Here is a 27,784-nt window from a genome sequence, read left to right as displayed (position 1 = left end):
CCATTCCTAATATTTTTTCCCATATAAGACAAACGGTGTGTCGCAATGTGAGTTGTAAAGGGGTCGTAATAACGTCATCCTATATATATATATACACGGTCAGGTTCAAACGACAACCATTTCAACACACATATAGACAACATGTTTTGTCTTATATGGGCAAAAATGTTTGGAATGGGCTGATTTTTTGTGAGGATGATCTCTGTGGTGAAGAGATCATCCTTGCCAAAAATCAGCTCATTATGAAACTTCTAGACCGTCCAATTTTTGTAAATCAATTTTGATGGGGTTACAAGTTTTGGAATGGGATGATTTTTGCCAAGATGATCCCCTCATCACAGAGATCATCCTCACAAAAAATCAGCCCATTCCAAACATTTCCAAACATATAAGACAAACACGTTGTCGCAATGTGTGTCGCAGGAACCCGACCCATATATATATATAGATATATATATATATATATATATATATATATATATATATATATATATATATATATATATATATATATATATATATATATATATATATATATATATATATTTCTACCTTTCTATCATTACAATGAACAATAAAAGGTGAAAAAACAAGAGGAAAGGAAGAATGTAAATTTAGGTGGGGGGAAATGGCAGGAAGTCGGAATTAGGTAGATTGATTTGGTAGGTGCACTTAATAGTGTAGGTGAATTTATTAAAGTGTGATAATTAGTAAGGTGCACTTACATCAAATGGTAGGTGCAAATAGAGCTACCCATATCATAATGATATCCACAAATTCGGTCTGGAATGAACCTTCGCCTCACCTTTGTTTAGGGGATTTTGACACGTGGAATAACTCATACTTCTATGGCTTACTCCTTGACTAAAGTCTTTTATGAAAGACAAACATGAAATGACATGACCCTCATCTTTAGCTTTCTATCCAATAGCCTTCGTTTTTCAGACTCTCCGTCCTTTAGGCTAATATTTTTTTAACCTTTTACTGACTATTCTTCAATTTATTGCCAAAAACATTCCATTTTTCTTCCTAAAAATCCAAATTTGTTCTTAGGGTTTGAAGGTTTAAGGAGATAGAATCTTAAATTTAAATATGCGAATGTAAAAAAAAAAAAAAAAAAAGTCACCGTAGGTATTGATGTTGGTGGGTTCTAGCTAAAGATCGAAGAGAGCATTTAGGTCATTTTATTAGTTTTCATAGAAGATTGTTGTAAAGGATTATATCATCAATTTGAGAACAGAAGGATATTTCAAAAATTCAACCAAAACCAGGGGAGTATTTCTAAATTATCCTATTTCTTTACTTTATTTCACACAAGAAGTCCCTCTAAACACATAAAACTGAACCCAAAAGATAAGGTAAGATGGAAGAAAGAGTGATTCTCTAAGATGAGCTACTCAATGAGCTTCCCATCTATCAGGGCCTTGCCCTCTCTCCTCCTCTTCCCTTCAATAAACAGAAGCTCATCTCTCTCCAGTTCTTCTAAAACCACACCAAAACCCAATCACCAATCTAAAAAGGTTTGTATTTCTATCATTTCTATACTTTTTACACCTAAATTATAAAAAATAATCACAAAAACTCACAACCCATTGTTGTGTACAAAACCAGTTATATAGTCACATCGATGGAACACCGAAAAACTAATTGTGGTTTAGCTATTCAAATCGGAGCTTTTTTGGCCAGTGTAAGACTCCTAATCTGAACTTTGTTTTAATTTTGTTGTTGAGATGATGAAGTTTATAATATAGGAAGTTTTTTAACAGATTGAGCAACCGGCATTGGCAGTGACCGGTGTCAATAATGAAGAAGATCTATCATGGAAATTGATACAGTTAGGCATTATTGCATTCTGGTATTTACTTATCATGCCGGTGAGTGAGAATTTCATAAGAATTTATATTTGCACACCAACTTCTTATAGACACAAACACACACAAAAGAGGTTCAAAAACAAAAATAAAAGAGAAAGGGAGTGTTGGGTTTTTAGTCTCAACTACAAGATATAATTACAGGATCTAGAACTTCATAATTCAATCAAGGTAGATTATGGATTATACCCCAATGTAACATTGGCAATGTTTACTTAGCTTAGAAAGATGGGTAAAAAGTGAAAAAACACTTCAGCATTTTTCTTATTTTTAAGGCAATATGTTCAATTCGGATTGGAATACTCTATAATTGTTGCACCACGTTGTGTTTTTTCAATTTAAATGATATTTATAATAACATTTGATACAATAAATTTTAAAAATAAAAGAAGAAAACACCCCAACATGGAGCAGTTGCGGCAACAATCCAATTAACAATGAACCTTCAATTTCTTTAATGATCAATCTCGTAACTAGTAGAGCTTGAATTACATTTTTTATCTGAGTAGAAACCTCATTCATGTTAAATGGGTCTATTTAAACTTGGAATGCAAATATTTGTAGTTAAGATGATTCTCATTTTGGGGTGTGAATTGCAGCCGATCATCTTGAATTGGCTAAGGCTCAGACAGTACAAATGGATGTTCTTAGAGATGTATTTTCAGTTCATGTTTGTGTCCATGTTCTTTCCTGGGTTACTATCTCTTCTGCCTTACCTTTTTTTACTCTAATTTAAACATGTTTACTTGGTTTCGATACAGATTATTTACAAATTTAGCCAAAAGATGCAGATTATCTTTGTACAAACGACCTGCTTAGGTTATACCCTTCCATGAATGCATGCATAATATTTGTTTGATTTTCAGGTTTCAATAACAGAAGTCTTAGATTTGGAAAGAGTGCGATAGAGAAACAAGATTCATTTAGCCGACCCCAAATCTTTGGGGCAAGGCTTTGTTGTTTTTGTTCAAGCTTATAATCATCCTCTAATTTCTATGGATGATAAAGGTGCTGCCTTGGTGTGGTGGTAAACTTTATGTAGTAATACCAGCAATTTAGGATCAAAACCTCGAGATAGGAACAAGAGATTTCGAGAAAACTGATTATATGAAACCAATAAGCAAACAAAGAATCCATGGGTATTTGAATCCGAGTCTTTGGAAGAAAAAACAAAAAAACAAAATATTTGATGGAAGAACGGGGAATCCTTTTGAACTACCTGCTATAATAGGAAAGTTGTACATCCAAAAATAAATCTATCTATCAAGTTGTTGATATAATCCATGGACGTTTCAGAGGACATTACACTCTTGTTACACAATCACCCATTAGAGGAAGGAATCAGGATCTAGAACGGTGTCCCGTTCTTATAGAATAGGACCGGTGGCTACATGACACCTTTTGGAAGAGTATAATACACACACTACTCCTAATCAAATTGTTTTCTACATGGCACGGAATCCAATGCATTTAATATCCAACCAAAAGGTGCCACATAGACACCGTTTCTATTCTATATGAATAGGACACCCTTCTGGAAGTGGAAGGGCCAAGCAATGGGGACAACTAATCACATAAATGGAAGGATTTAGTGTTGCTTATATTTTACAAGGGATACATTGTTACAAATCTGATCATATTAGAACTCGTCAAGAAGTGCTTTATTTGGTACTAAGATCATCGAAGGAACAATACTTAACCTTGACGCCTTTTACACTATGTGAAAAAGGCTCATATTTGACGGTCTTAACCCGTCAAATTTCTCAAAATTTGACGGACCCTCCAATCAAATATTCTCTTGTAAAATTTTTTTTTTTTTTGACAGCCCTGGCCTATCAAATTATTAGAAAATGGGCTTCAAAAAAAACAAAAAAAATCTATAGAATATAACCGTCGAATTTGAAGGTTTAACAAACAATTGCATGGTCCTCTAATTCACCAATCACAATGAATGAAATAATAATTAAAAAAATCAGAAAAGGAAAAATAAAAAAACAAGCTCCAAATTAAACTAAATAACCCAAAATTAATATACATGTAAGTCTCTTAACACACACATTAGTCATATATATATAGGAGAAACTTCGGAGGGAGGGATTAACAAGCTGAGAATCCAAATCATCTTCTTTCCATCGTACTTATCGATTACTTTCATGCCGTAGGGTGAGAAGATTCCATGGCAATACCACACAACCCTTCCTTGGCATCAACATCTCTTTGCATTCCTATGTATCATTCCTCTCTCCATCCCGAGCCCCACGAATTCTTCACCAACCAATATTTGGTGCCATCATCACTCGTCCCGTAACCAACAGCAGTGACACCATGGTCTAGATCAGTGCCACATTGTCCAGTGAAAACACCGCTCGAGTAGAATTGAAAGTCAAATCCACTAGCATCGATAGCCACAGACACGGGCTGATTTGCCACGGCCTTCAATAGGGCCTTCTCGCTGTTGGTTGGAACATCTTCATACCCAGTGATTTTAGCTGCCGATGAGGCTGTCTTCTTGGTGTTGCAAGTAGCATCAACTCCCTTGTAAGGATAGTTAGTTTTGGTAGTGAGGCCCTTGTTGTGTTGGATGAATTTGAAGGCATCGTCCATAAGACCACCCCACATCCTTGGTCCAGTCCACTAGTATCGCAGTCTACTAGTTCTTGTTCAGATAGAGAGATCAGCTTACCCGTTGTGAGCTGGTTAATCCCTTCCATGACTGCCGCTGCAGAGAATGCCCAACATCTTACATTTCCATACAAGTTAGAAAACTGTGAGACAGAAACCAAATTCACATTCTTGGGTTGTGTACAAAAACTTCCATACAAGTTAGAAAACAGTGAGACAGAAACCAAATTCACATTCTTGGGTTGTGTATATAACATTCTTATACCCATTACGAGATGTTTTGAATTCTTCATTAGTTTGATCTGCAAATTCATTCACGCTCAACCTATATAGTCGGTCCCCAGCGTTGTTGAGCGATTCAATTTTTTTCACATTAGCCTTAAATACCTGGAAACGCCTCTCCTTCTCCATGGAATCCTCGTAAACACGCCCATAACTAGCCATCTATTGTTCATGCCTCTCCGACATAGACGTCTCATGAAGACTACGAGCCAAGGCCAACCAACTTAGACACCCCAAAAATAATCTGAATCCAACAATAATCTGAATTAAAGCAGTATATGATATATAGGATTACAGATTCAAAAACAGAATCCAACAATAATCTGAATTAAAGCAGTATATGATATATAGGATTCATGTTGTTGACCCCAATAATTGGGATGAGGGGTAGATGATGATGTGTGTATGTCGTTTGGAAGCATAGCCACAAAATTTGATGTTTTTTTCGATTGAATTCAGGTAAATCTGCCATGTATAAGAATTTAAGAGAAAATTACTTTAAAGACCATGCAATAGGGAATTCCAAATTACTTTAAAGGCCCCATAGTTGGGACTTTCTTCTAAATGCACACGACTTGTCAATCTTTGTTTTTCCCTTAATTCCCTTACTGCAATCTATTGTGCAAACTCTAATCAGTTGGTTTTAATGACTATCATAACTCTTTACGTTTACCAAAAAGCAAACCCCTACTTTCACAAAACAATGAGCAAGCTAAAATATAAGAAGTAGACATAGGTCTTTTTTCTATTAATCATATCCAAGCTGAATTGTTTTTTATTTACTTGGATCATGAGCAAATGTCTGGATAGTGGACAATCCATCCTAAAGTCAATATGAAAATTTGAAATGCTAATCAACATTTGAAACACACATTGAAGTACATCAATTCTATTGTGAACTAAAATTTATAAGGCTATAAAGGAGTATAAGGCTGGTTTAAAATTAAGTTTGCCTCCTCAGGACCGGGTTAAGGCTAAACAAAACCTGTCCAAAAAATTTGCACATAAAACTGTGCTCACAGAAATCTGGGATCCACCGATCACGTGTACCCACGTGTATTAAAGGCATTCCACCGATCAAGTAATTAGGATTCTATATGACCTAATCCTCAAAGACTCAACATAAGGGACTGACTCCGGCTTGGCTTGAGATGGATAAAACAGATGATGGGAAATAGGAGTAGAAGAAGAAATTGGTGAAGCATAAAGCTGCATGTGTGATGGGGGACCCAATTCAATACATTCAAGTATTTTTCGGTCAAAATGTCCCTGAAAGCTATCTAAATGTTAGTAATACTCTACAATCTATTTTGAGTTGGTTGTAAACAAAGCTGGTTTCTCATTCGCTGCTGCCGGTGCTTGTGCAAGGGAAGTTCCCAATCTTGAAAACAAGAGGTAGGCTAAGATAGAAACACAACACCATGAACCCATTTTCTAGAGATGGTAATGGGAAGAGAGAGAGAAAGAGAGTATTATGGAGTTTATATGAACCCAGCGAGAGACAGAAGCTAGATTTGAATTTTCTAGATATGTTATTACTAGCTTTACTATGTTTCTTCTTGATATTGTTCTAGTTATGATCTCATATATATATGTGTGTGTGTGTGGTATAATTTTAGGAGGTTAATTAACATGTGTGATCATTATCATTAGTTAGCATTATAAAGTAAGTTTCATAATCTTACAAGAGAACTGAGATAAGTATTTTGGAAAGCAGTTGGGGGACCACTTCTCCATCTTCGTAATGGCCATAATCTAACTACGATGATATACTCAAAGTATTTTGAATGGTGTGTAGTTGTGTCCAGATTCTGCTATTGTAATGGCCATAATCCAACTACAATGATATACTCAAAGTTAAAGATGCATGATGGAGCCTCTCTTACAGTGATAGAGAATCAATCAGGTATTAAGTTTTAGTGTTAATTCTGTGCAAGAAAAAAACAAAGAAACAAAACTCACTGATTCTTTGTTACAGTATCCCCATAACCACAAAAAAAAAACATGTATCTTCCTTTATATAACTTCCAACGCAGGTCCATTAGCTATACTAACAAAAACATCTAATGTATCGTGAACTCAGCAAACACAAGACCACATACCTCTTAACAACCACTTCTTTTAACGGAAACAAAGTTCTTACAATTGAAAAAAAAAAGAACAATTAGGCGGTTAAGAACTTAAAATACTACAAGTTGACCCTTACAGATTTTGTTCTTTTTTTTTGTTAACTATCTTATTTTCTGGACCAAAGATTCATTATCCTGCAATTTGAGAATATCTTATTGCACTCTTTCCCATTTAACAAGCTGACAAAAGTTGCCTCAGCAATAAAATGGAATAACCATACTACAAGAACTCTAACAGACCTGTAATACAGGTTTTATTGCAAGAAACAATAAATCAATCTCTTTGGCACCCAAACCAGGCAGAAGTGACACGGCCAAATCCAATAGCTGGGCCCTGCAATTGCAATGAACCAAAGAACTTCAAATACCACAGGTCCCATAGCACCAAGAGCAGAACCAACACATTCGTGCAGCTGCAGATTAAAAATGACATCCAAGAGTGAAAGAGGGTCAATCACCAAGAAATTTACAGACAAAACAAGTTGATGCAACGAAATTCTTCAGTATGTTTTAAGAAGTAAAGGAGCATATCAAAATCATCAATAAAAACAAGTAAGTTAATGATCCTAGGTCATAAATAATGATCTGAACCAAATAACTTCAGGTATCCACACCCTTAACCAACCAATAAAATGAAGGGAACTTAAAAAGGCACAAGCCCATGATCAGATGTATTCGTGCACATACCCATATGCATAACAAATAATGCATCTACATATATATATATAACAAACACTCAAATACATTCATAATATAATACATATAACACATCTACAGAATAAGTGTCTGTCCATCATTTTTGAGATGTTATGTAAACTGGGTTTTGTGTTTGTCTCAATTTTTAGCTTTCTTTTCCATTTTTTTATTGATCCAATCACTGTTCAGGGATAGCACACAGTATTACACACATAAAGACAAAAGAACAGATGACTGAAAAGATCGGTAAGAGAAAAATCTCTTATATGATCGACACGTGTGAAGGACGACCAGTGCTTCTTGGGTGACTCGTGCGATGATCAGTTTCTGAAAATGATGTCTCTCTCTGTCCCGTTTACACAGTCAGCATCAAACTGTCACTGAATGATGTTTGATCTAAATAATGCTGAAGTTCAGAATTTCAAATTGTTTTCTAATTTACAATAATAAACAAAAAAGTCAGCTGGTTAATGGATAAATCAAGCACTCTCAAACTTGAAAGATGTCCCACTTCACTACTTATATGTCCACTTAGTGAATTCGCACTCACAATCACATCACACTATTGTTACTATACTACTGTTTGTCTTTGGAAGGGAAGTTTGGTGTCTAAAATCATAAATTCTTTTAGTCATTTCAGCATTTTCCAAAACAAAAACAACAATATTGACCATTTTCAAACAGAAGATAGATGATAATAGTCTTGGAATTTTTTGATTCCAGATTCAATTGTTATTCAGTTCCTACTTTTTAGAATTTGTTAGTTTGTTAGTCTACTCATGCTTTCTAGGAGATTGGTTAGTCAATTTGTTAGCTTCAGCTATAAATTTTAACCTTAATGGATATGAATAGGGAGGAGAAATTTCCGATAGTTTCCTTTGTTAGATAGCTAGTTCTAATTAAAAAAAGAAAAAAAAAAAAGAGCACTCTTATCATTTTGATATCAGAGGACTTTCCTGCACCTATGACAGCACCACCCGGCTTTCAGAATGTCCATCAGGAGATTGATGACATTCGTATGCAGTTATCGACTACCAAAACAATATATTGATATGATAACAAGGACTTACACGACTACCACATGAAGTTTGACCTTTCCCACTTGCCCCTTTTCGTGGTTACCAAGGGAGGTCCATCCGATTCGATTTTCCTGCCTTTGATGGAGCTGATCCAGAAGGAAGGGTGCTCCGAGCACAACAATTCCAGTAACTACATGATGTTCCAGACAACCAAATGGTGGACTTAGCATCAACTCATCTTCAAGGTGAGGCAATACCATGGTATCAATGGCTGGCTAGAACTATGGGGCGTCCAACATGGATCACTTTCACTTGAGCCTTATGTACCTGTTTTGGTACAACAGAGGATGACAACCCTGAAGGATCATTGGCCAAACTACGACCGTACGCGATTACCAATCCAAGTTTGAACAGTTAACAAACCGTAGTTTGGTATTAGCAGAAGCATTCCTCATAAGGTATTTCATCTCAGGGTTCAAAGAAGAAATCAAACCTGGAGTCAAGCTATCGAATCCATTGACTTTAATCCAAGCATATTCAATAGCCAAACAACATGAAGAATCCATCAATGCAATTGTCCTTACTATGTCAAGAAGACAACCAATTCGTCCTACCCGTTTTTTACCACCACAACTGCCATCAACTACCTTTGCATTACCAACTCCACCAAGTAAATGGACTAGATCAGTTGTTGCAGTTCCACATGTGAATGCAAACTTACCAACTGGTGTTCGACGGTTAATAAATACTTATGCTCTATTAGGAAAACAATTTTCAATTATTTTGGAAATTATCAGAATCCTTCCCAGTTTCAATTATTCCTTTCGGACCCATTGTGGTACCATGCATGCCCCCACTCGCAATGAACTCTTCAACTGCCTCTGTGTCACCAGGGTATGGAAATTTTCGACGCTCATACAAGTGGGCCATCTCTTTTTCTTCCTGAAAATGCGAAGAGAAGCATATTTTCAGTCCTTTAGGGCAAACTAACACAAATGGTCTATAATGACCACCGTTGGCGAGGATGGGTCCCCATGCAGGAATGAACCTAACTTCATGGCTTTATGATAGATACCATTGATTGCTCTGGTAGAATTTTCATAGGGGATTATAACATCTATGTCATTTGTGTATTGTATTTGTAGCACATAAATCGTGCAAGGAGGTTATGATTTATTCTAAGAGGAAGATTCACCTTGGGTCTGGGTTTAAGCGTCCACCAACCAAGCGGCGATGTTTCATTCCACAACCAAGCCACACCAAAGAGAGTATATGTGCAGAGTAGAGCCTTTCCCATTTGCTTCCAGAAGTAGTAATCCTCTTTTCCCAACCCAATTTTTCTGATTACAGATCATAAATTTGAATTTATCTATATTTTCAAGATAAATAAAACGCATGTAGTTTCAAACTAAGATTGGAATAGGGATTAGAGAAAATATTTGAAGATGTCACTTAACTATCCTTTAATTATAAATATAATGTGAGTGTGTGCAGACATGGGGAGGTAGGTGGTAGGTGACGTTAGTGGGTGAAGATAGCTTTTATTTTTTGTTCCATATGGAGATTTTTCAAATTCAAATCAGCAAGCACTCCCCTTGTAACAAGGTACATGAACCCTGTCTAACTATGATTTTTTCACATATAATCCAACACATCTTCAATACATCACCAGATTTCAAGAAACAGACTAAAATTGTACATTTCTTTTTCTTTATGAATTATGTAAGCACTTTTTAGATGCGGATTTTTCATAATTTTTTAGAAGGAAGAGAAAAATACAAGCACTTGCAAGTGAATAAGGGAAGAAAAAAAAACATTGTTATCAATCATATTGTTAAATAAAGAAATCTAAGAATCAAACAGGAAGAAAAATACTACAACATAAAATGTTAGCTATAATTGAATGAAGGAGCATGATTCATGTACCAACCCAACCAACAACAACAACTAGGACAGGAGATACTTATATCTTCAACATCATCCAAACACTCATCCCAAAAAAATTAAGGTCGGCTAAAACATCATGTTCCCCCATCAAATTATGTCTAAGTCTTGACTTATATTAATTCAAGTGTGTTGGTATCTGCACTCACTACCTCAATCAATGTCCCTTTTTGTCCTCCTCTTGCTCTTCCAAAACCTTCAACTTGCATGATCCTTCTAATTGTAGCAGTCATTTGTCTTTGTGGGACATACCAAACCACCCCTATCAATTTTCCTTTAGTTCACCTCCTATTGGGGCTACTACATATTCAAAATGCATTCATTTATTATATCATCTTTCTTAGCTTTTAAATCATCCATCTCAGCATCCTCAACTCCACTACATGCCTACATTCAATCTATGGTAATGTTTCTCGACTACCCAACATTCAACTCAATGAAGCATAGACAGTCACTGTCGTCTTGTCATGACTATCTAATTGTTTTGTTATAATGATGATGAAGAAAAATATAACAAAAAATATGAAAAAGAAAAGAAAAATTGCCATGGAGTAGCCAAAAACGCTCATGAAGTAGCCAACTGGGCTAGAAATTGCTTAGCATTTAAAGGTTTTGAGGATAAGGGGTGGGTAATTTTTGTTCATATTTCACACTACAAGTACAGGGGAAGGTCCAAATTTTCGTCTTTTACCCTTTCTAGGATGTAAAATTTCCATTACCATCATCATCATTGTCAATGCCATCATCACCATAACCTAACTGAATCTTTCTTTTGTTATTTTGTTCTTTCTAAATGTTATATCCTCTTTTAAAGAATATGGCTGCTTCTATAAATCAAGTTTTGATTGGATATGGGTCTTGCAAGACATTTACCCTAAAACTTATTCTACCTCATAAACTGCAATATTTATGTCTGTGCTTCCATTTATCCATCAGCAACTAAACAAAGATACCATATGTGAAGATAACTAGATTAAATTTTTGAATCTGAATTACACTATGTAGACTTACTTCAGAAACTTCTGAGCTTTCATCATACTTGCATTCAAAAGCCTGCAATATAACAATTTCTAAGTGAGGAATTTTATCAAACAGTATTTATTAAGATATTAGGAAATGACCTAATAGAGCATAAAGATTGCATTCAAAAGCCTGCAATATAACAATTTCTAAGTGAGGAATGTTATGCCCGTTAGGCTATACAAAAATTCTTAACAATTAATGAAGCTTTGCACACTTGATCTTCTTGAAATCAAAAGAATATATGATCAAAAATGAAATTCGAAACGATGAGATTTTGAGGAAACCATCCAATTACAAGCAAGAATCCAACACTTAAAAATGAGCCTAAACTAAGGTTTTTGTACTATTTATAACCCTAAAATGCCTAAAAATAATATAAAAAACCAAAAACAAAGAGTACGAATTATTGAAATTGGTTACCAATATTTTATAAGGTGAGATTGAAACCTAGAGAACAACAACGTAAGGGATTGAGCCATAGAATCGAGTAATTTTTTTTCAATTATAAGTCAAAGGTGTTTGAATCATTAAAATGTATTCAATTGAGGTCACTTCTACATGAAATTGAGTAAGAAAATATTGGTATTGTTGTAGATCTAAATGAAGCACGGGAAGGCATAGCAGATCAAAATGTTTTTTTTTTTTTTTTTCCTTTGAAAGAAGCAGATCGAAATGCATTTAAACCATAAAGTATACTTATGCCCTAGATTAGACGAATATAGAAATAATAGAACATAAAAATCAGAGACTCAGCGATTTCTCTACAAATCGCCCTAGCAAAACACAATTGAAGAAAAATAGAGCATAAAGATTCAGCAAAGCATTTTCCCTATTTTTTCCCATCTGAATTCGAAGAACATGGCTTCAATTTCGAACAACATTAGCTTTCTTTAGACAAAATTCTTGCTTAATGGAATGACTTCTCATGAGACAGATCGCTCACAGACTGTATGAGCAGAGACAAATCTCAATCTCAAAAAACAAATGAAGATTTAAATAAAATGAACAGATTTGAACACTATTTTATAAAGTTAAGATAAAATTCTTAAAATTCAAACAAATTTAAATCAATTATGAACAAATCTATACCTCCAAACGATCTCTTACAATGAGGAATCGCACTCTGAATCCTATCTTGTTGCTCCAGCAACAAATCATCACGTCTACTATAGGATTCCTTCTGCGAAAGTCGCAATCATTGCGTTAGGGTTTCCATTTCAAAGAAAAAGTAAAAAATATGCAACCATGAGACCAAGTTTTGATTCCGAAACTTGCGTAAAAAATATAGAAGCAGAACAAGTTTTGATTCCGTAAAAAACTGAGATTAAAGGAGATGATGGACAGGTCGATCGAAGAGCGATGTTGATCGATCGAGAGAACGACTGTGAGAAAGAGATGGAGAGGTTGATCGTTCTAGAGAGATACTATGTGAGAGAGAGAGAGAGAGAGAGATGGAGAGGTTGATCGATGATGACTGAGAGAAAAAGAGACAGAGAAAGAGAGAATTAGAGATCGAGAGACAGTGGGAGTGAGAGTGGGTGAGATTGGAAACGTTGTCCGCAAGCCGCGGATTTTGGGTTTTAAAATTTGACGGGCCAGGCCCAACAAATTTTTTTATACAAATTTGAGATTTTCACGTAGTGTTAACTCAGTGCTGCTGCTCTTCATTTTAGACTTTTAGACAGTTTTACTTTGTGAAGATTCACAGTAAAAAATATTATATGAATCAATGTGTAACACAAGCTAAAAAATTATCATTTTATTTTTGAAAGTGGGTTAGTGATTAGTAATTAGTAGGTGAAGGCAAGGTGGTGGTATCACCACTCGCAAACTTGAACAAACTTAATAAGCTGGCACCTATTTTAACAAATCTCTGTTTTTTCCTGCAGAATTCTTCTTTGGGCACCATTTGTTAATTTCTGGCGACTCCCAAGAGATCCAACTATGAAGTATCCTTGGTCTACACCTCAAGATCCTCCCTTAACTGATTCAAAGTAAGGCTGATGATTCATTATAAGAAAAAAGTTGTTGAATTCAAGACGCATACCATCTCTTTGTTCCACTGTAAAAAGTAAAAATATATAAAAGATTGTGATTCTTGGAATTTTGCTATAATAGTCACTACAACAAATATGGCAATTAGGAACCGTTTCTAAGGAAGTATGAAACGGTTTATTAACCGTCTCTAATTGAGGCGTCGTTAATGAATTTAAACGGCTAGAAGCCGTTGCACAACTCAACATTTGGAACAGTTAAAAACCGTTCCAAAACTCAGATTTTGGAACAACTTAAAACCGTCCCAAATCTGATTTATATATATATATATATATATATATATAATAGTTATCTTAGACATCGATTTAAAATCCGATGTCTATAAGACTGATGTCCTAAGTCTAAGACTTTAGGCATCAGTTAGAAACCGATATCTAAAGTAATCATAAACCGATATGTAAAACATTTAAAAAAAAGCACTGCTTATTTCAAATCAAACACTTTCTCCTAAAACTGCATGCTTGTAATCTGCATCCACTCATCTCGTCTTCTACTTAGACCACATATGTGAAGATCTAACCTTCTGACATTCTGAAACGTATTTCTATTGATTCCGCGACCTCAAGAATGGTTTCCCAATCGTATTGTGAAGATCAGAATTCTAGTGTGGCATATTCATCCATGACATATTGTTTGCTTTCAGGGCAATAGCCGTAGCGGCTTCATCTCACTCAAGTTGTTTAGTTGATGAGCTGTTTCACTATTTCTTGAAATGTCCCTGCTTAAAAAGTTTGATGTTGGCGTGTTATACTGCTGAGCAACTCTCAGATAATCACAAGGAGACTATAATTTGTTAGATTGAGGAAGAACACCATACAGTCCCTCATCTGCATTGCTACTGTTTCCCAAACACATGCCTGGATTCCCAAAAACATGCATTGTGGACCAGCCCCCACAAGTCTGATGTTTGCCAGGAAACCAATTATGACCCAAGAAACTACTGCCATTTAAGGGAGGCCGGAACGAGGCTGATACATGAATAGGATCAATAGCCACCCAATCCTGTATGTCAACTGGCAAGAAGTGTTCTTGGCTTGGATTAGGGTATCTCCCACCATTGGAATACAAGTTCTTTTGGATGATCTGATGCATGCCAAAATCATTGGCTCTCATATGTTCCATCATCTGTAGCTGTTGCTCCCAGAAATGCCCAGGATGATGAAGCACGAGGGCTTTCAGACTCAAAAGATCAATGTAAATGGGCAACATTTACTTGACCAAGTATGGCGTATCCATGCAAGAAACATGGTTTGGTGGCAAATGGCTTTATCATCTTAGCAATCCTCTATTATGATATAAAGACAATACTTCAAAGTTAACCTCGAAGTTTGGCATGAAGTTCCCCGATGTTCCTGCAACTGTACCACGCCTTAATTTCTTCTCAGTTATCACCCACGGTCTGCATACAATGAATAATTACATAAACACTTGGTTGGTCATTGAATAATGAGAACATTATGAGATTCAGAGGGTGACACAATTATTAAATAATAAGAAGTAAAAATACGCTGTAGGTTTTGAAATACTTGCATTACAAAGGGAATGCAAATTTACGTTATTGAAAAATTACCGATATTAGGGTGTGTGAATTCAACAAAGGTTGCCTTAGGGTTCATTTCTTCCTTTCTTTATTCATCTTGGCTGGCTATAGTTCTACTATAAGAACTTATAAGTCTGTCCAAGGATTGGGGCAATGTTCCCAAGGTTCAACCTCAACAATAGGTTCTAACAAACAAAAATTAAGAAAAAAGTGTTGTCTAAATCATTATAGCAGTGTGACCAAATACTTCACTGGACTTTGGGACTCTGCTTCTCGCCTCTCAATCTGTATTTAACATGGTTTTGTTCCGATCATAATAGACCTAGAACCAATTCAACAATTGAGTTTAACATGCTCACTACAAGGAGGTTCTTAAGTAAACTAGAACGAAAACTGCCACAAGTTAACATTCAATGCATTAGTATTGTGGAAATCATTATTCATCAAAGAGTCAAAAGCAATAAGAAATTCATACCAAAACTGAATCAATAAATGAAACAAATGCAATAGATATTGACCCAACCACTTAGAAAACATTCTAGTGTAAACATAAAAAAACAGTGAAAATATATACCTTTCTCTCAAGGACAAGATGACATAAAAAGAATTGTTTATGAAGTCAAATAACTTCTAGAGCTTCTCTTGGTTATCTACAACAACAATCCCCCTTGTTTATGATTCCAATGACAAGCTGGGGAACACATGTGCTTGACATGAAAAAGAAGTATGCTTATAAATGAAATCCACAATAGTTGAAGCAGTTAAATCCTTTTCTAAATTATCGATCAAGATATAATGCACGATCAGGAGCAACTCCATTTTCACATATCCAAGCAAGGCCTAAATTTTAGAAAGCTAACACAATATATCGTAAAGATGGTAATAGAACTTCAAGCAAACATTTTAACAAGGCATAATAACACTCATTACTTGGGTCGAATTCAACATCTTTAACGCATAAAAATCACTACATACAGTTGGGCTTATGATTGCTTCAAACTAAGATCCAAAAATCTGTATAAGATAAAGTTCATGTCACGCCCCGAAATCCCAACACGAATCCCTATGATTCATCGGTTAGAATCTCGAGGTATGAGGTAATCAATCACACAATCTAACAGAACATTCATAAATAATAATACTTATGAAAAGAAAATACACGCAGCGGAATAAACATTTAACTAACATCTATACGAGAGTCTAGAGTAAACAGAAGAAATCGACAAACACTGACATAAGTCAAGATCTTTAATCTCATAATTCATCAGGTTACAAAAATTTCTAAACTACCATGTTTCTTATCTACAACCAAAAACCGCTAAGATCCTTTACTAGTCCTCAAAGACATGGCGGCGGCAAGACATCAATCTGATCCTCCTCGAGGACCTCCTCAAAGAACGGTTCTTCAAAAGTTGAATAATCTGAAAGGGGAAGGATAGGGTGAGTAACAGGGGAATGTTACTCAGCAGGATGAACGCCGTTCTAACAACGAGTCATACATGCACGAGTAATCAGTTGAACAGTTAAATAATGTAAATTTTTCATAATGTAACATACGATAAATGTCTAAGCATATTCAATAAACAGTTAAATAATTTCAACCTATCATTTCTATCATTTAAAGTAGCATATGCATCTTTTAAATGAAAACATCTATCAATCATTACAAAATAAGAAAAAGATACATAATAAAAACACGGCGGTGTAATCGATAAGAGAGCAGAGGAACACGCCGATATAACCGCCTCGGCTATGGCAATACGATATTCCAAACTTAACCTCCGATGTGGAATCCCATCGTTATAATCTGATTTTGTGGCCGGTCTAGCATACCACGGTTGGATGACCATTTATCCGGCTCAGACTGGCCGTTGACCAAGAACCCAATACTGAGTTCAACTAACGGTGAGGTCGACCGTTTGACGACTACAGACTAAAGTGATCACTAACTAGCCCAGGAGACCCCTCGCGTCGAAGCCTATCAAGAGGCAATGCATGTGAACCCGCCTAGCTCTACACTATACAGAGACCGCCTTTACACACAACGTTTCCCAGGAAATAAGTAGGAGAAATTCCCGGATTTCATAAGCTGTAATATGCTCTAAGGTATCCCATACTACCGAAGAGCATATGACATCTAGTGTTATCCTAGATTGACTCGCCGCTTCCGGATACATAGCAACGCGTCACTCTTTATGGGTTTTCTACAAATCTTTACTGGTAAACAAAATAATTTATTTTGTATATAATATATCATTTCTTTTAATCGAAAATACAAAAAAATCTGGTAGTGCCCTCCAGTGACAGTTATCTGTCATATCCATCCATCAACCATCTCATCCCTCTATCTATCTATCACGTTTTACGTGGCATGGCCACTACGTAGAACTGGAGGCACTGTCCCATCAATCAGTCGAGAACATACGTTCTCTCTATCCATCCATCGATTAAATCGATCAATCTATCATCTAATTTCCTACATATCTATTAAAGTAATTTTACTTTTAAAGTAATTCGAAATCCATAAAGCATCAACCAATTCCATTCGATGGTTTTGGTTGAGTCGAAGACTCGAAAACAAAGATAAAACCATAAGCTGAAAATCTATGAAAATTTAACTAAGTGTTGAAAAATAATTTTTTTTCAAAGTCGAAATTGAAAACGAACTATTTATTTATTTATTAAAGAACTTAAAGTAATACTTAATTAGTTTTAATGAAATAATGTAGGAAATGGGTATACATACTATATGGAAGCAACACAAAACAAATTAGAACCAAACTCAACATTCGGATACTTTTCCGAATTGCTGATTTTTCGTTATTTTTCGTTGAAACTCAACCAAAATCGATCAAATATTATACTAACTATAAAATGATTATATTTATCAAATGAACTAAAACCAATCATAAATAAGCATGCAAACATGATTCAAATCGTTCAAATATGTATAAACTTAATGAAACAATCGATTTATCAACAATCATATGGATTTTCTATGAAATTATCGCATAACTAGAAGGTAGAAGGAAGGCAACCTACTCAAGCTATTTTCAACGGTTGAACGGACTTTAAAATCGCCTCCGGCCAATCTCCAAAATTTTCTTCCGGCGAAAATCGGATTTCTTTACGTCCACGCGTAACCCTCGGCGAGAGGAACAACTTTCCTTCTTGCGCCTAAGCTCGGATCGTTCTCGTTTAGTGTAGATTTGAGTTTCAAATATTGAAGAAAAAGGGTTGAGATTTGTTTGGAGAGGAGAATAAGAAAAATCTGATTTTTCTAATAGAATTTAGATATTTATATCACTTAAGTTGGGACATACTTGTCATTTTGGGAATTATTTTTCCCGAATGCCGAATTGGACAAACTTATACTCTATTTTGGGTGATTTTTCGACACGAATCTAATGGTATGATCGGTTTCCTCAAATTACGTCTCTAAGGTGTCGTTTACCTATTGGAAAATATCTAATGCGAAACTCGAGGATTTGATAACTTTTAAATCAATGCACGGATCTAAAATTCTTTTCCTCGAGATACATTTTAGGATTTCAGGTCATTACATCCTCCTCCCCTTAATAAGAATTTCGTCCTCGAAATTAAACATACCTCAATCGAAGAATAATTCTGGAAATTGAGCACGCATCTCCGTTTCTTTCTCCCAAGTCGCTTCCTCGACATTGTGATGTCTCCAAAGCACCTTAACTAACGGAATACTCGTGACCTCAACATTTTCTCTTTACGGTAAAGGATCTGTATTGGCCCCTCTTCATACGATATGTCTTCCTCTAGATTCAAGGACTGCCAGTCAATGACGTGGGATGGGTCCGGTTCATACTTTCTCAACATCGATATATGAAATACGTTATGAACCCTTTCTAACTGAGCAGGTAAAGCCAACTTGTATGCAACCGTGCCAACTCTGTCTATGATCTCAAACGGTCCTACATACCTTGGCTTTAGTTTACCCTTAATCCCAAACCTACTGATTCCTCTTCTAGGAGAAACCTTCAAGAATACAAAATCACCGATCACGAACTCTAATGGTCGTCGACGATGATCTGCATAACTTTTCTGCCTGCTCTGTGCTACCCGCAACCTTTCTCGAACTGTCTTAATCTTCTCAGTAGTCTCCAAGACGATGTCGGGTCCCAACAGAATACTATCTCCGACTTCTGCCCAACAATTTGGCGATCTGCATGGTCTGCCATATAACGCTTCAAACGGTGCCATGCCTATACTAGATTGGTAACTATTGTTATAGGCAAATTCAGCTATTGCCAAGTGATTCTTCCAGTTACCTCCAAAATCTAGTACACAAGCCCTCAACATGTCTTCCAATATCTGAATAACACGTTCTGACTGCCCATCAGTCTGTGGGTGGAATGCTGTACTCATCTTCAACTTCGTACCAAATGCAACTTGAAAACTCTGCCAGAATTGAGATGTAAAACGTGGATCCCTATCAGATACAATAGAAACTGGGACTCCATGTAACTTCACAATCTCTGATACATAAATCCTGCTCAGCTTATCCACAGTGTAAGTCATCTTGATAGGTAGAAAATGAGCAGACTTAGTAAGTCTATCTACAACCACCCATACAGCATCAATCCCATCACTGGCCTTCGGCAACCCACTAACAAAATCCATAGTTACGTGCTCCCATTTCCATTCCGGAATAGGAAGTGGTTGCAATAACCCTGCAGGTCTCCTATGTTCAGCCTTTACTTGCTGACATATCATACAACGACTCACATACTGGGCAATGTGCTTTTTCATTCCTGGCCACCAAAAATTTCTTTTCATGTCCTGATACATCTTGGTACTCCCTGGATGAATAGAAAAATGCGACTTATGGGCTTCATCCATTATGTCATTTCTCAATAAAACGTCACGAGGAACCCAAAGTCTACTCTTGAACCGTATACTACCATCATCATGAATTCTCCAACTCTGCTCACCAAAGTCCTCTGCTTTCTCCTGGTACCCTTCCAATTCCGTATCAATCTTCTGCGCTTCAATAACCCTTTCAACAATCTGGGGTTGTACTCTCATGTGAGCCACATAGGATTTCTGCTCATCTATTTCTGAGGGAATGTTGAATGCGTAAGCGGTTGCAGTTTCTAGCATTTTCCATTCCTCAATCCTTATGTGAGCAAACACCCCATCTTTCTTACGACTCAACGCATCTGCTACTACATTAGCCTTACCAGGATGGTAATGCAATGTAAAGTCATAGTCTTTCAGGTACTCCATCCATCGCCTCTGCCTCATATTTAATTCCTTCTGCGAGAATAAATACTTGAGACTCTTGTGATCTGAATACACTTCAAAGGTCTCCCCATACAAATAGTGTCTCCAAACCTTGAGTGCGTGCACTATAGCCGCCAACTCTAAATCATGGGTCGGATAGTTCTTCTCGTGGATCTTCAACTGTCTCGATGCGTAAGCAATTACCTGACCAACCTGCATTAATACACACCCAAGTCCCGTATGAGAAGCATCAGCATAAATGATATATTTCTCTCCTGGCTTAGGGACTATCAAAACGGGTGCCGTGGTTAGTCGAGTCTTCAACTCCTGGAATGCTGCTTCGCAACTATCGGTCCATTCAAACTTGACCCCTTTCTGAGTTAACTTCGTTAATGACGAAGCTATCTTCGAGAAGCCTTCTACAAACCTACGGTAGTATCCCGCAAGTCCAAGAAAACTCCTGATCTCAGTAACTGTAGTAGGCCTCTGCCAGTTCATAACCGCTTCAATCTTCGACGGGTCCACCGATATCCCATTCTTGGAAACCACATGACCCAAGAACTTCACTTCATCTAACCAGAATTCGCACTTGGAGAATTTAGCATACAACTTCTCCTGGCGCAATCTGTGAAGTGTGACATTCAAATGATCCTCATGCTCAAATTCCGTCTTCGAATAGATCAAGATATCGTCAATGAAGACGATAATGAAGACATTCAAGAAATCCCAAAACACTCGCTGCATGAGATCCATAAACACCGCAGGTGCATTAGTCAAACCGAACGGCATTACTAGGTACTCAAAGTGCCCTAACCGAGTTCGGAATGCTGTCTTCGAAACATCCTCCTCTTTGATCCTCAACTGGTGGTATCCCGATCTTAGATCAATTTTTGAGAAGTACTTGGCACCTCTTAGTTGATCAAACAGATCATCAATCCTGGGGAGCGGATACTTGTTCTTTATCGTCACTTGGTTCAGTTTTCGATAGTCAATGCATAATCTCATTGACCCATCCTTCTTCTTTACGAACAAAACTGGAGCACCCCAAGGCGAGCTGCTCGGACGAATGAAACCCAAACCTGTCAACTCTTCCAATTGACTTTTTAGCTCCTTCATTTCTGCTGGGGCCATTCGATAAGGTGGAATCGATATGGGTCTAGTTCCTGGAATCAGTTCGATTGAGAAGTCAATCTTCCTGATTGGGGGTAACCCAGGTAACTCTGCAGGAAAGACATCGGGATAGTCACATACTATTCGGATTGCTTCCACCTTTAGTGACTCTTCATTCATCTCACTAACGGTAGCATTCATGCTATACAAACTATCCCAATCAGTCCCATTCCTAGATGGTTCTATCACTCGGATTACACGATTCCGAATTCCCTTAAACTTGAATTTGAACTCTGGCTGTCCCGGCACACCAAACTTAACTGTCTTCGCATAACAATCTATAACCGCATGGTATGCAGCTAACCAGTCCATGCCTAAGATGATGTCGAAATCTCGAAGTTCTAAGACTATCAAGTTCAGTTCAAATGAACTATCTCCTATCTTGAGAATGCACGAGTTACACACTCGATGTGGCATTGTTTTGTTTCCCAGGGGAGTCATCAACGAAAGTGTCCTATTGGTGTCTGTTGTAGAAAGTTCTAACTTTTCTACCATGCTAGAAGATACAAATGAATGTGTGGAACCTGAATCCATCAATACATGTGCTAAACAGTTATATAACATAATTATACCTTCCACCACATCCTCTGAAGCTGTAGCGTCAGCTTGCGTCATAGCATAGACCCTAGCCTGAGTCATCGAATCACGGGTCTGCTGGGGGATTTTGGGGCACTGTCTCCTCAGATGTCCCAACTCTCCACACTCATAACATCTAATCGGCTCTCTACTGGCCTGACCCGTAGGTGCCCTCTGCGACGGTAGTGGAGGTCTAGCAGTCTGAACCTGAGGCCTCGAAGTCTGTCCCTGGCCTCTAGTCATCTGACTCTGCGAACGAGTAGCCTGACCCCTGCCCTGCACTGGTGCTACTGTCCTCTGTGGAAACTGGCCTGTAGATACTGGGGGTCGGAAACTGCTCTGACCCTGTGGTTGGCTGGTCCACTGCTGCCCTGAACTACTGGGCCTGTAAATCATCTGTCTCTTGGCTGGTGGGGGTACCGTCCTCATCCCAACACTCTGCTCGTGAATGACCTCATCTGCCCGCTCTAGCCTTTGGGCTCTTGTGACCACTTCGGAGTAGCTAGTAACCTCGAAGGCTGCCATCCTACTCCTGAAAGTGACTTTCAACCCTCTAACAACTTTCTCTGCTTTCATCTGGTTGGTGGAAATCAGCTCGGGAGCATAACGAGCCAATTGGGTAAAGCGGGACTCATACTGGTCCACGGACATGTTACCTGTGCCAACCTATCAAACTCCATCCTCTTTCTGTCCCGGGAGCTAGCGGGAACATACTTCTCTAAGAACATTTTTGAAAGATCGTCCAGTTGTTCTGAATCTCCGGTTGGTTGTCTTTCACCGAAGTCCACCAATGTGCTGCACCCCTCTGAAGCATAAAAGAGGCACACAAGACTTTTGGGTGTCTGAACACTCCATAGTGCACAAGTATTTGTCGGACTCCTCCAACCATTCTTCCGCCATTACGGGGTCCGCAACTCCATCAAAGCTGGGTGGCCTCATACTCCTATACTCTCTCAAAAGAGCACCCGCAAGACCCTGATATGGTGGTCGCACCAACTGCACATGTCTCGGTACCTGTGCTGGTGGAGGTGGGGGTATACTCTGATCAGGTGTGGAGTCAGGGGTGTGCTCGGAGCAACCTCAGGCATATGTGCACCTGACTGGTTCTGGCCCCCTATCATCCCAGTCAACTGTCTCATCAAGACTGCCTGATCTTCTATCATTTTCATCTGCCTCTCTTGTATTCTTTCCTGGTTCTGAGACATCGCAGTTATGGCTTGCATCATCAATTCCATTTCTGTTGGTTGTCTAGCCTCAGATGTCCCTGCATCTGTGGGTTGGGACCTCTTGCCTGGCCTACCTCTGCCTGCCATCTAATCAAATCTGCAATTGAACAATCTTTATAATTTCTCCAAATCCAAAAGACATTTCATCAAACTTTAGGCAGAGTATTAATTACACATCAAACATTTATGCATTCAAACATATTCCATTTAATACTACTTAGTCCATTAATTCATCAAATAACTATTGTCTCATACTTCATATCCTTAAAGAATTTCCTATTATTCCTAATCCTATCTCCAATCTAGACTCTAACAGATTTCTAGACACAGAAGAGCTCTCGTCCCATCCGGAACTAATATTGAGCTCTGATACCACGCTGTCACGCCCCGAAATCCCAACACGAATCCCTATGATTCATCGGTTAGAATCTCGAGGTGTGAGGTAATCAATCACACAATCTAACAGAACATTCATAAATAATAATACTTATGAAAAGAAAATACACGCAGCGGAATAAACATTTAACTAACATCTATACGAGAGTCTAGAGTAAGCAGAAGAAATCGACAAACACTGATATAAGTCAAGATCTTTAATCTCATAATTCATCAGGTTACAAAAATTTCTAAACTACCATGTTTCTTATCTACAACCAAAAACCGCTAAGATCCTCTACTAGTCCTCAAAGACATGGCGGCGGCAAGACATCAATCTGATCCTCCTCGAGGACCTCCTCAAAGAACGGTTCTTCAAAAGTTGAATAATCTGAAAGGGGAAGGATAGGGTGAGTAACAGGGGAATGTTACTCAGCAGGATGAACGCCGTTCTAACAACGAGTCATACATGCACGAGTAATCAGTTGAACAGTTAAATAATGTAAAGTTTTTCATAATGTAACATACGATAAATGTCTAAGCATATTCAATAAACAGTTAAATAATTTCAACCTATCATTTCTATCATTTAAAGTAACATATGCATCTTTTAAATGAAAACATCTATCAATCATTACAAAATAAGAAAAAGATACATAATAAAAACACGGCGGTGTAATCGATAAGAGAGCAGAGGAACACGCCGATATAACCGCCTCGGCTATGGCAATACGATATTCCAAACTTAACCTCCGATGTGGAATCCCATCGTTATAATCTGATTTTGTGGCCGGTCTAGCATACCACGGTTGGATGACCATTTATCCGGCTCAGACTGGCCGTTGACCAAGAACCCAATACTGAGTTCAACTAACGGTGAGGTCGACCGTTTGACGACTACAGACTAAAAGTGATCACTAACTAGCCCAGGAGACCCCTCGCGTCGAAGCCTATCAAGAGGCAATGCATGTGAACCCCGCCTAGCTCTACACTATACAGAGACCGCCTTTACACACAACGTTTCCCAGGAAATAAGTAGGAGAAATTCCCGGATTTCATAAGCTGTAATATGCTCTAAGGTATCCCATACTACCGAAGAGCATATGACATCTAGTGTTATCCTAGATTGACTCGCCGCTTCCGGATACATAGCAACGCGTCACTCTTTATGGATTTTCTACAAATCTTTACTGGTAAACAAAATAATTTATTTTGTATATAATATATCATTTCTTTTAATCGAAAATACAAACAAAATCTGGTAGTGCCCTCCAGTGACAGTTATCTGTCATATCCATCCATCAACCATCTCATCCCTCTATCTATTTATCACGTTTTACGTGGCATGGCCACTACGTAGAAACTGGAGGCACTGTCCCATCAATCAGTCGAGAACATACGTTCTCTCTATCCATCCATCGATTAAATCGATCAATCTATCATCTAATTTCCTACATATCTATCAAAGTAATTTTACTTTTAAAGAAATTTGAAATCCATAGAGCATCAACCAATTCCATTCGATGGTTTTGGTTGAGTAGAAAGACTCGAAAACGAAGATAAAACCATAAGCTGAAAATCTATGAAAATTTAACTAAGTGTTGAAAAATAATTTTTTTAAAGTCGAAATTGAAAACGAACTATTTATTTATTTATTAAAGAACTTAAAGTAATACTTAATTAGTTTTAATGAAATAATGTAGGAAATGGGTATACATACTATATGGAAGCAACACAAAATAAATTAGAACCAAACTCAACATTCGGATACTTTTCCGAATTGCTGATTTTTCGTTATTTTTCGTTGAAACTCAACCAAAATCGATTCAAATATTATACTAACTATAAAATGATTATATTACATCAAATGAACTAAAACCAATCATAAATAAGCATGCAAACATGATTCAAATCATTCAAATATGTATAAACTTAATTAAACAATCGATTTATCAACAATCATATGGATTTTCTATGAAATTATCGCATAACTAGAAGGTAGAAGGAAGGCAACCTACCTCAAGCTATTTTCAACGGTTGAATGGACTTTAAAATCGCCTCCGGCCAATCTCCAAAATTTTCTTCCGGCGAAAATCGGATTTCTTTGCGTCCACGCGTAACCCTCGGCGAGAGGAACAACTTTCCTTCTTGCGCCTAAGCTCGGATCGTTCTCGTTTAGTGTAGATCTGAGTTTCAAATATTGAAGGAAAAGGGTTGAGATTTGTTTGGAGAGGAGAATAAGAAAAATCTGATTTTTCTAATAGAATTTAGATATTTATATCACTTAAGTTGGGACATACTTGTCATTTTGGGAATTATTTTTCCCGAATGCCAAATTGGACAAACTTATACTCTATTTTGGGTGATTTTTCGACACGAATCTAATGGTATGATCGGTTTCCTTAAATTACGTCTCTAAGGTGTCGTTTACCTATTGGGAAAATATCTAATGCGAAACTCGAGGATTTGATAACTTTTAAATCAATGCACGGATCTAAAATTCTTTTCTCGAGATACATTTTAGGATTTCAGGTCATTACAGTTCAGATCATCTATGGGACATCCTGGAAACAACTCTTATTCAACAACATTGAATGCCTCTCTTCAGTTGTTCTGCATGTCTTTTGTCTTTTAGCCTTCCCAAAACATCCTCTCTGTTATAAGTTTGTAACAGACATCCGTGTTGCAAATGTCATAATTCCATACTTTTATATAAGAGTTTATTTCCTCATCATCTATATTCTCTACCAATGAAAGTTGTAGATGGGATTCAAAGCTTCTCTCCAATACAACATCTTTGTTATAAGTTTTTTTTTTAAGAATGTTTGAAAAATATGAACAGAAATTAGAATTTCGTATTCAAAATGCACATGGGTCTAAGCAATCATTCATTCTTTCATGTGCAAAGTATCCCAGTGTAGGTTTAAAACTCGTTGAACCATATCAAAGCATAAACATAATGGTAATACAATGCTAATATTAGATATAAAAAATTATATAAATAAATACATTCAAGTCCACTAGAATGGAAACAAATTCATAAATCATTCCAAGCCATTCAATTAGTATATAGGCTCTCAAATAAGAAGAGAACCACTTAACCATTTCTCTATGAGCTCAACAAGTAAGGGTATAAACTAATAAGCCTTGGCACTGCTGCAACTATGCAAAATTAACAAAATGAACAAATAATCTTAAGTACATACTAACCCACCTCTAAATACCTCAATTATGACAATAAAATCATGAACATTAGCCTAATTGGATTATAAAACAACTAGAAATATTTGATTTTCATGCATAAACCACAAAAAATAGAGAATAAAGGGTAGAATACCTGAAATTAGGATCATACATCGAAAATGGATAGGAATCCTTCTCAGATCTTGAATTTTTTTTTTTAATTATTGGATTCTGCTCAGATTCGATGTTTCCTTGCCAATGAATGAGCCTGAAACTTGAAATTCAATAAAAAAACATTGAAAATATAAATCAAAAAATCAAAAACTCTATAAGAATATTTTTACAAATAAACAGTCGTACCTTGAAGATTGTTAGAAATCCTCAAATAGAACTTGAAATCTCAAAGAGAAACCAAAATCCTAGGAAAAATTTCCTCTGCACCCATGCATTGAGAGTCGGAGACTGATCGAGATGAAAATAAAACTTCGTAGGATTTGAGGATTTGAGAAATCAAAGAAGACTTCATCAAAAACGAAGATAGAGCTCCGTTAGGTCTAAGAAACAAAGATGGAGCTTCGTTAGGGTCTGAGAAAGAAAGATCTGATGTGAGAAATCGAAGAACAATATGAAAATCGAAGATAGAGCTTCGTTAGATTACGAGAAACATGATGAAATCAAAGAATAGTTGATCGAAAACGAAGATTGAGCTTCGTTAGGGTTTCTGTCACTCGAGTTCCTATTCGAATTTGAAATCCGGGAAAGCTTCTCAGGAGGTTACGGATCTAAAATCTGATTTATGAAACGGTCCTTCATAGAG

The 27,784-nt window shown here is 37.0% G+C and overlaps 2 protein-coding genes and 1 pseudogene across 25 annotated transcripts; 1 reads left to right on the top strand and 2 right to left on the bottom strand.

Moving 5' to 3' along the window:
* The first annotated feature begins 1,360 nt into the window (after positions 1–1,360).
* On the top strand, positions 1,361–13,701 carry LOC147394156 (NAD(P)H-quinone oxidoreductase subunit L, chloroplastic-like). Its single transcript, XM_086454754.1, has 5 exons — positions 1,361–1,520; positions 1,612–1,687; positions 1,767–1,874; positions 2,471–2,565; positions 13,476–13,701. Exons 2-5 carry the CDS (start codon positions 1,628–1,630, stop codon positions 13,582–13,584), a joined length of 372 nt encoding a protein of 123 aa, XP_086310880.1. The 5' UTR covers positions 1,361–1,520; positions 1,612–1,627; the 3' UTR covers positions 13,585–13,701.
* LOC147394157 (senescence-specific cysteine protease SAG39 pseudogene) lies at positions 3,859–6,206 on the bottom strand (annotated as a pseudogene).
* Positions 4,888–27,784, bottom strand: LOC147394155 (uncharacterized). Of its 24 annotated transcripts, none has more exons than XM_086454733.1 (8): positions 27,328–27,784; positions 27,232–27,241; positions 27,122–27,152; positions 14,962–15,040; positions 12,676–12,766; positions 9,815–9,959; positions 7,145–7,317; positions 4,888–5,019 (listed from the first exon to the last, which is right to left on the bottom strand). In XM_086454733.1, exons 3-7 carry the CDS (start codon positions 27,139–27,141, stop codon positions 7,179–7,181), a joined length of 474 nt encoding a protein of 157 aa, XP_086310859.1. In that variant the 5' UTR covers positions 27,142–27,152; positions 27,232–27,241; positions 27,328–27,784; the 3' UTR covers positions 4,888–5,019; positions 7,145–7,178. The 24 variants fall into 24 exon arrangements, 21 of the variants coding, with proteins under 21 accessions (XP_086310859.1, XP_086310863.1, XP_086310861.1 ...); XM_086454737.1 differs by adding an exon at positions 15,429–15,503 and having other exon boundaries at positions 27,122–27,235; XM_086454735.1 differs by adding an exon at positions 15,434–15,503 and having other exon boundaries at positions 27,122–27,235; positions 27,328–27,783.

The sequence above is a fragment of the Akebia trifoliata genome, chromosome 9 (assembly GCF_017979445.1).
Source record: "Akebia trifoliata isolate Shusen 1 chromosome 9, ASM1797944v1, whole genome shotgun sequence".
Classification (NCBI taxonomy): domain Eukaryota; kingdom Viridiplantae; phylum Streptophyta; class Magnoliopsida; order Ranunculales; family Lardizabalaceae; genus Akebia; species Akebia trifoliata.
This window is presented reverse-complemented; position numbering and strand designations above follow the sequence as displayed.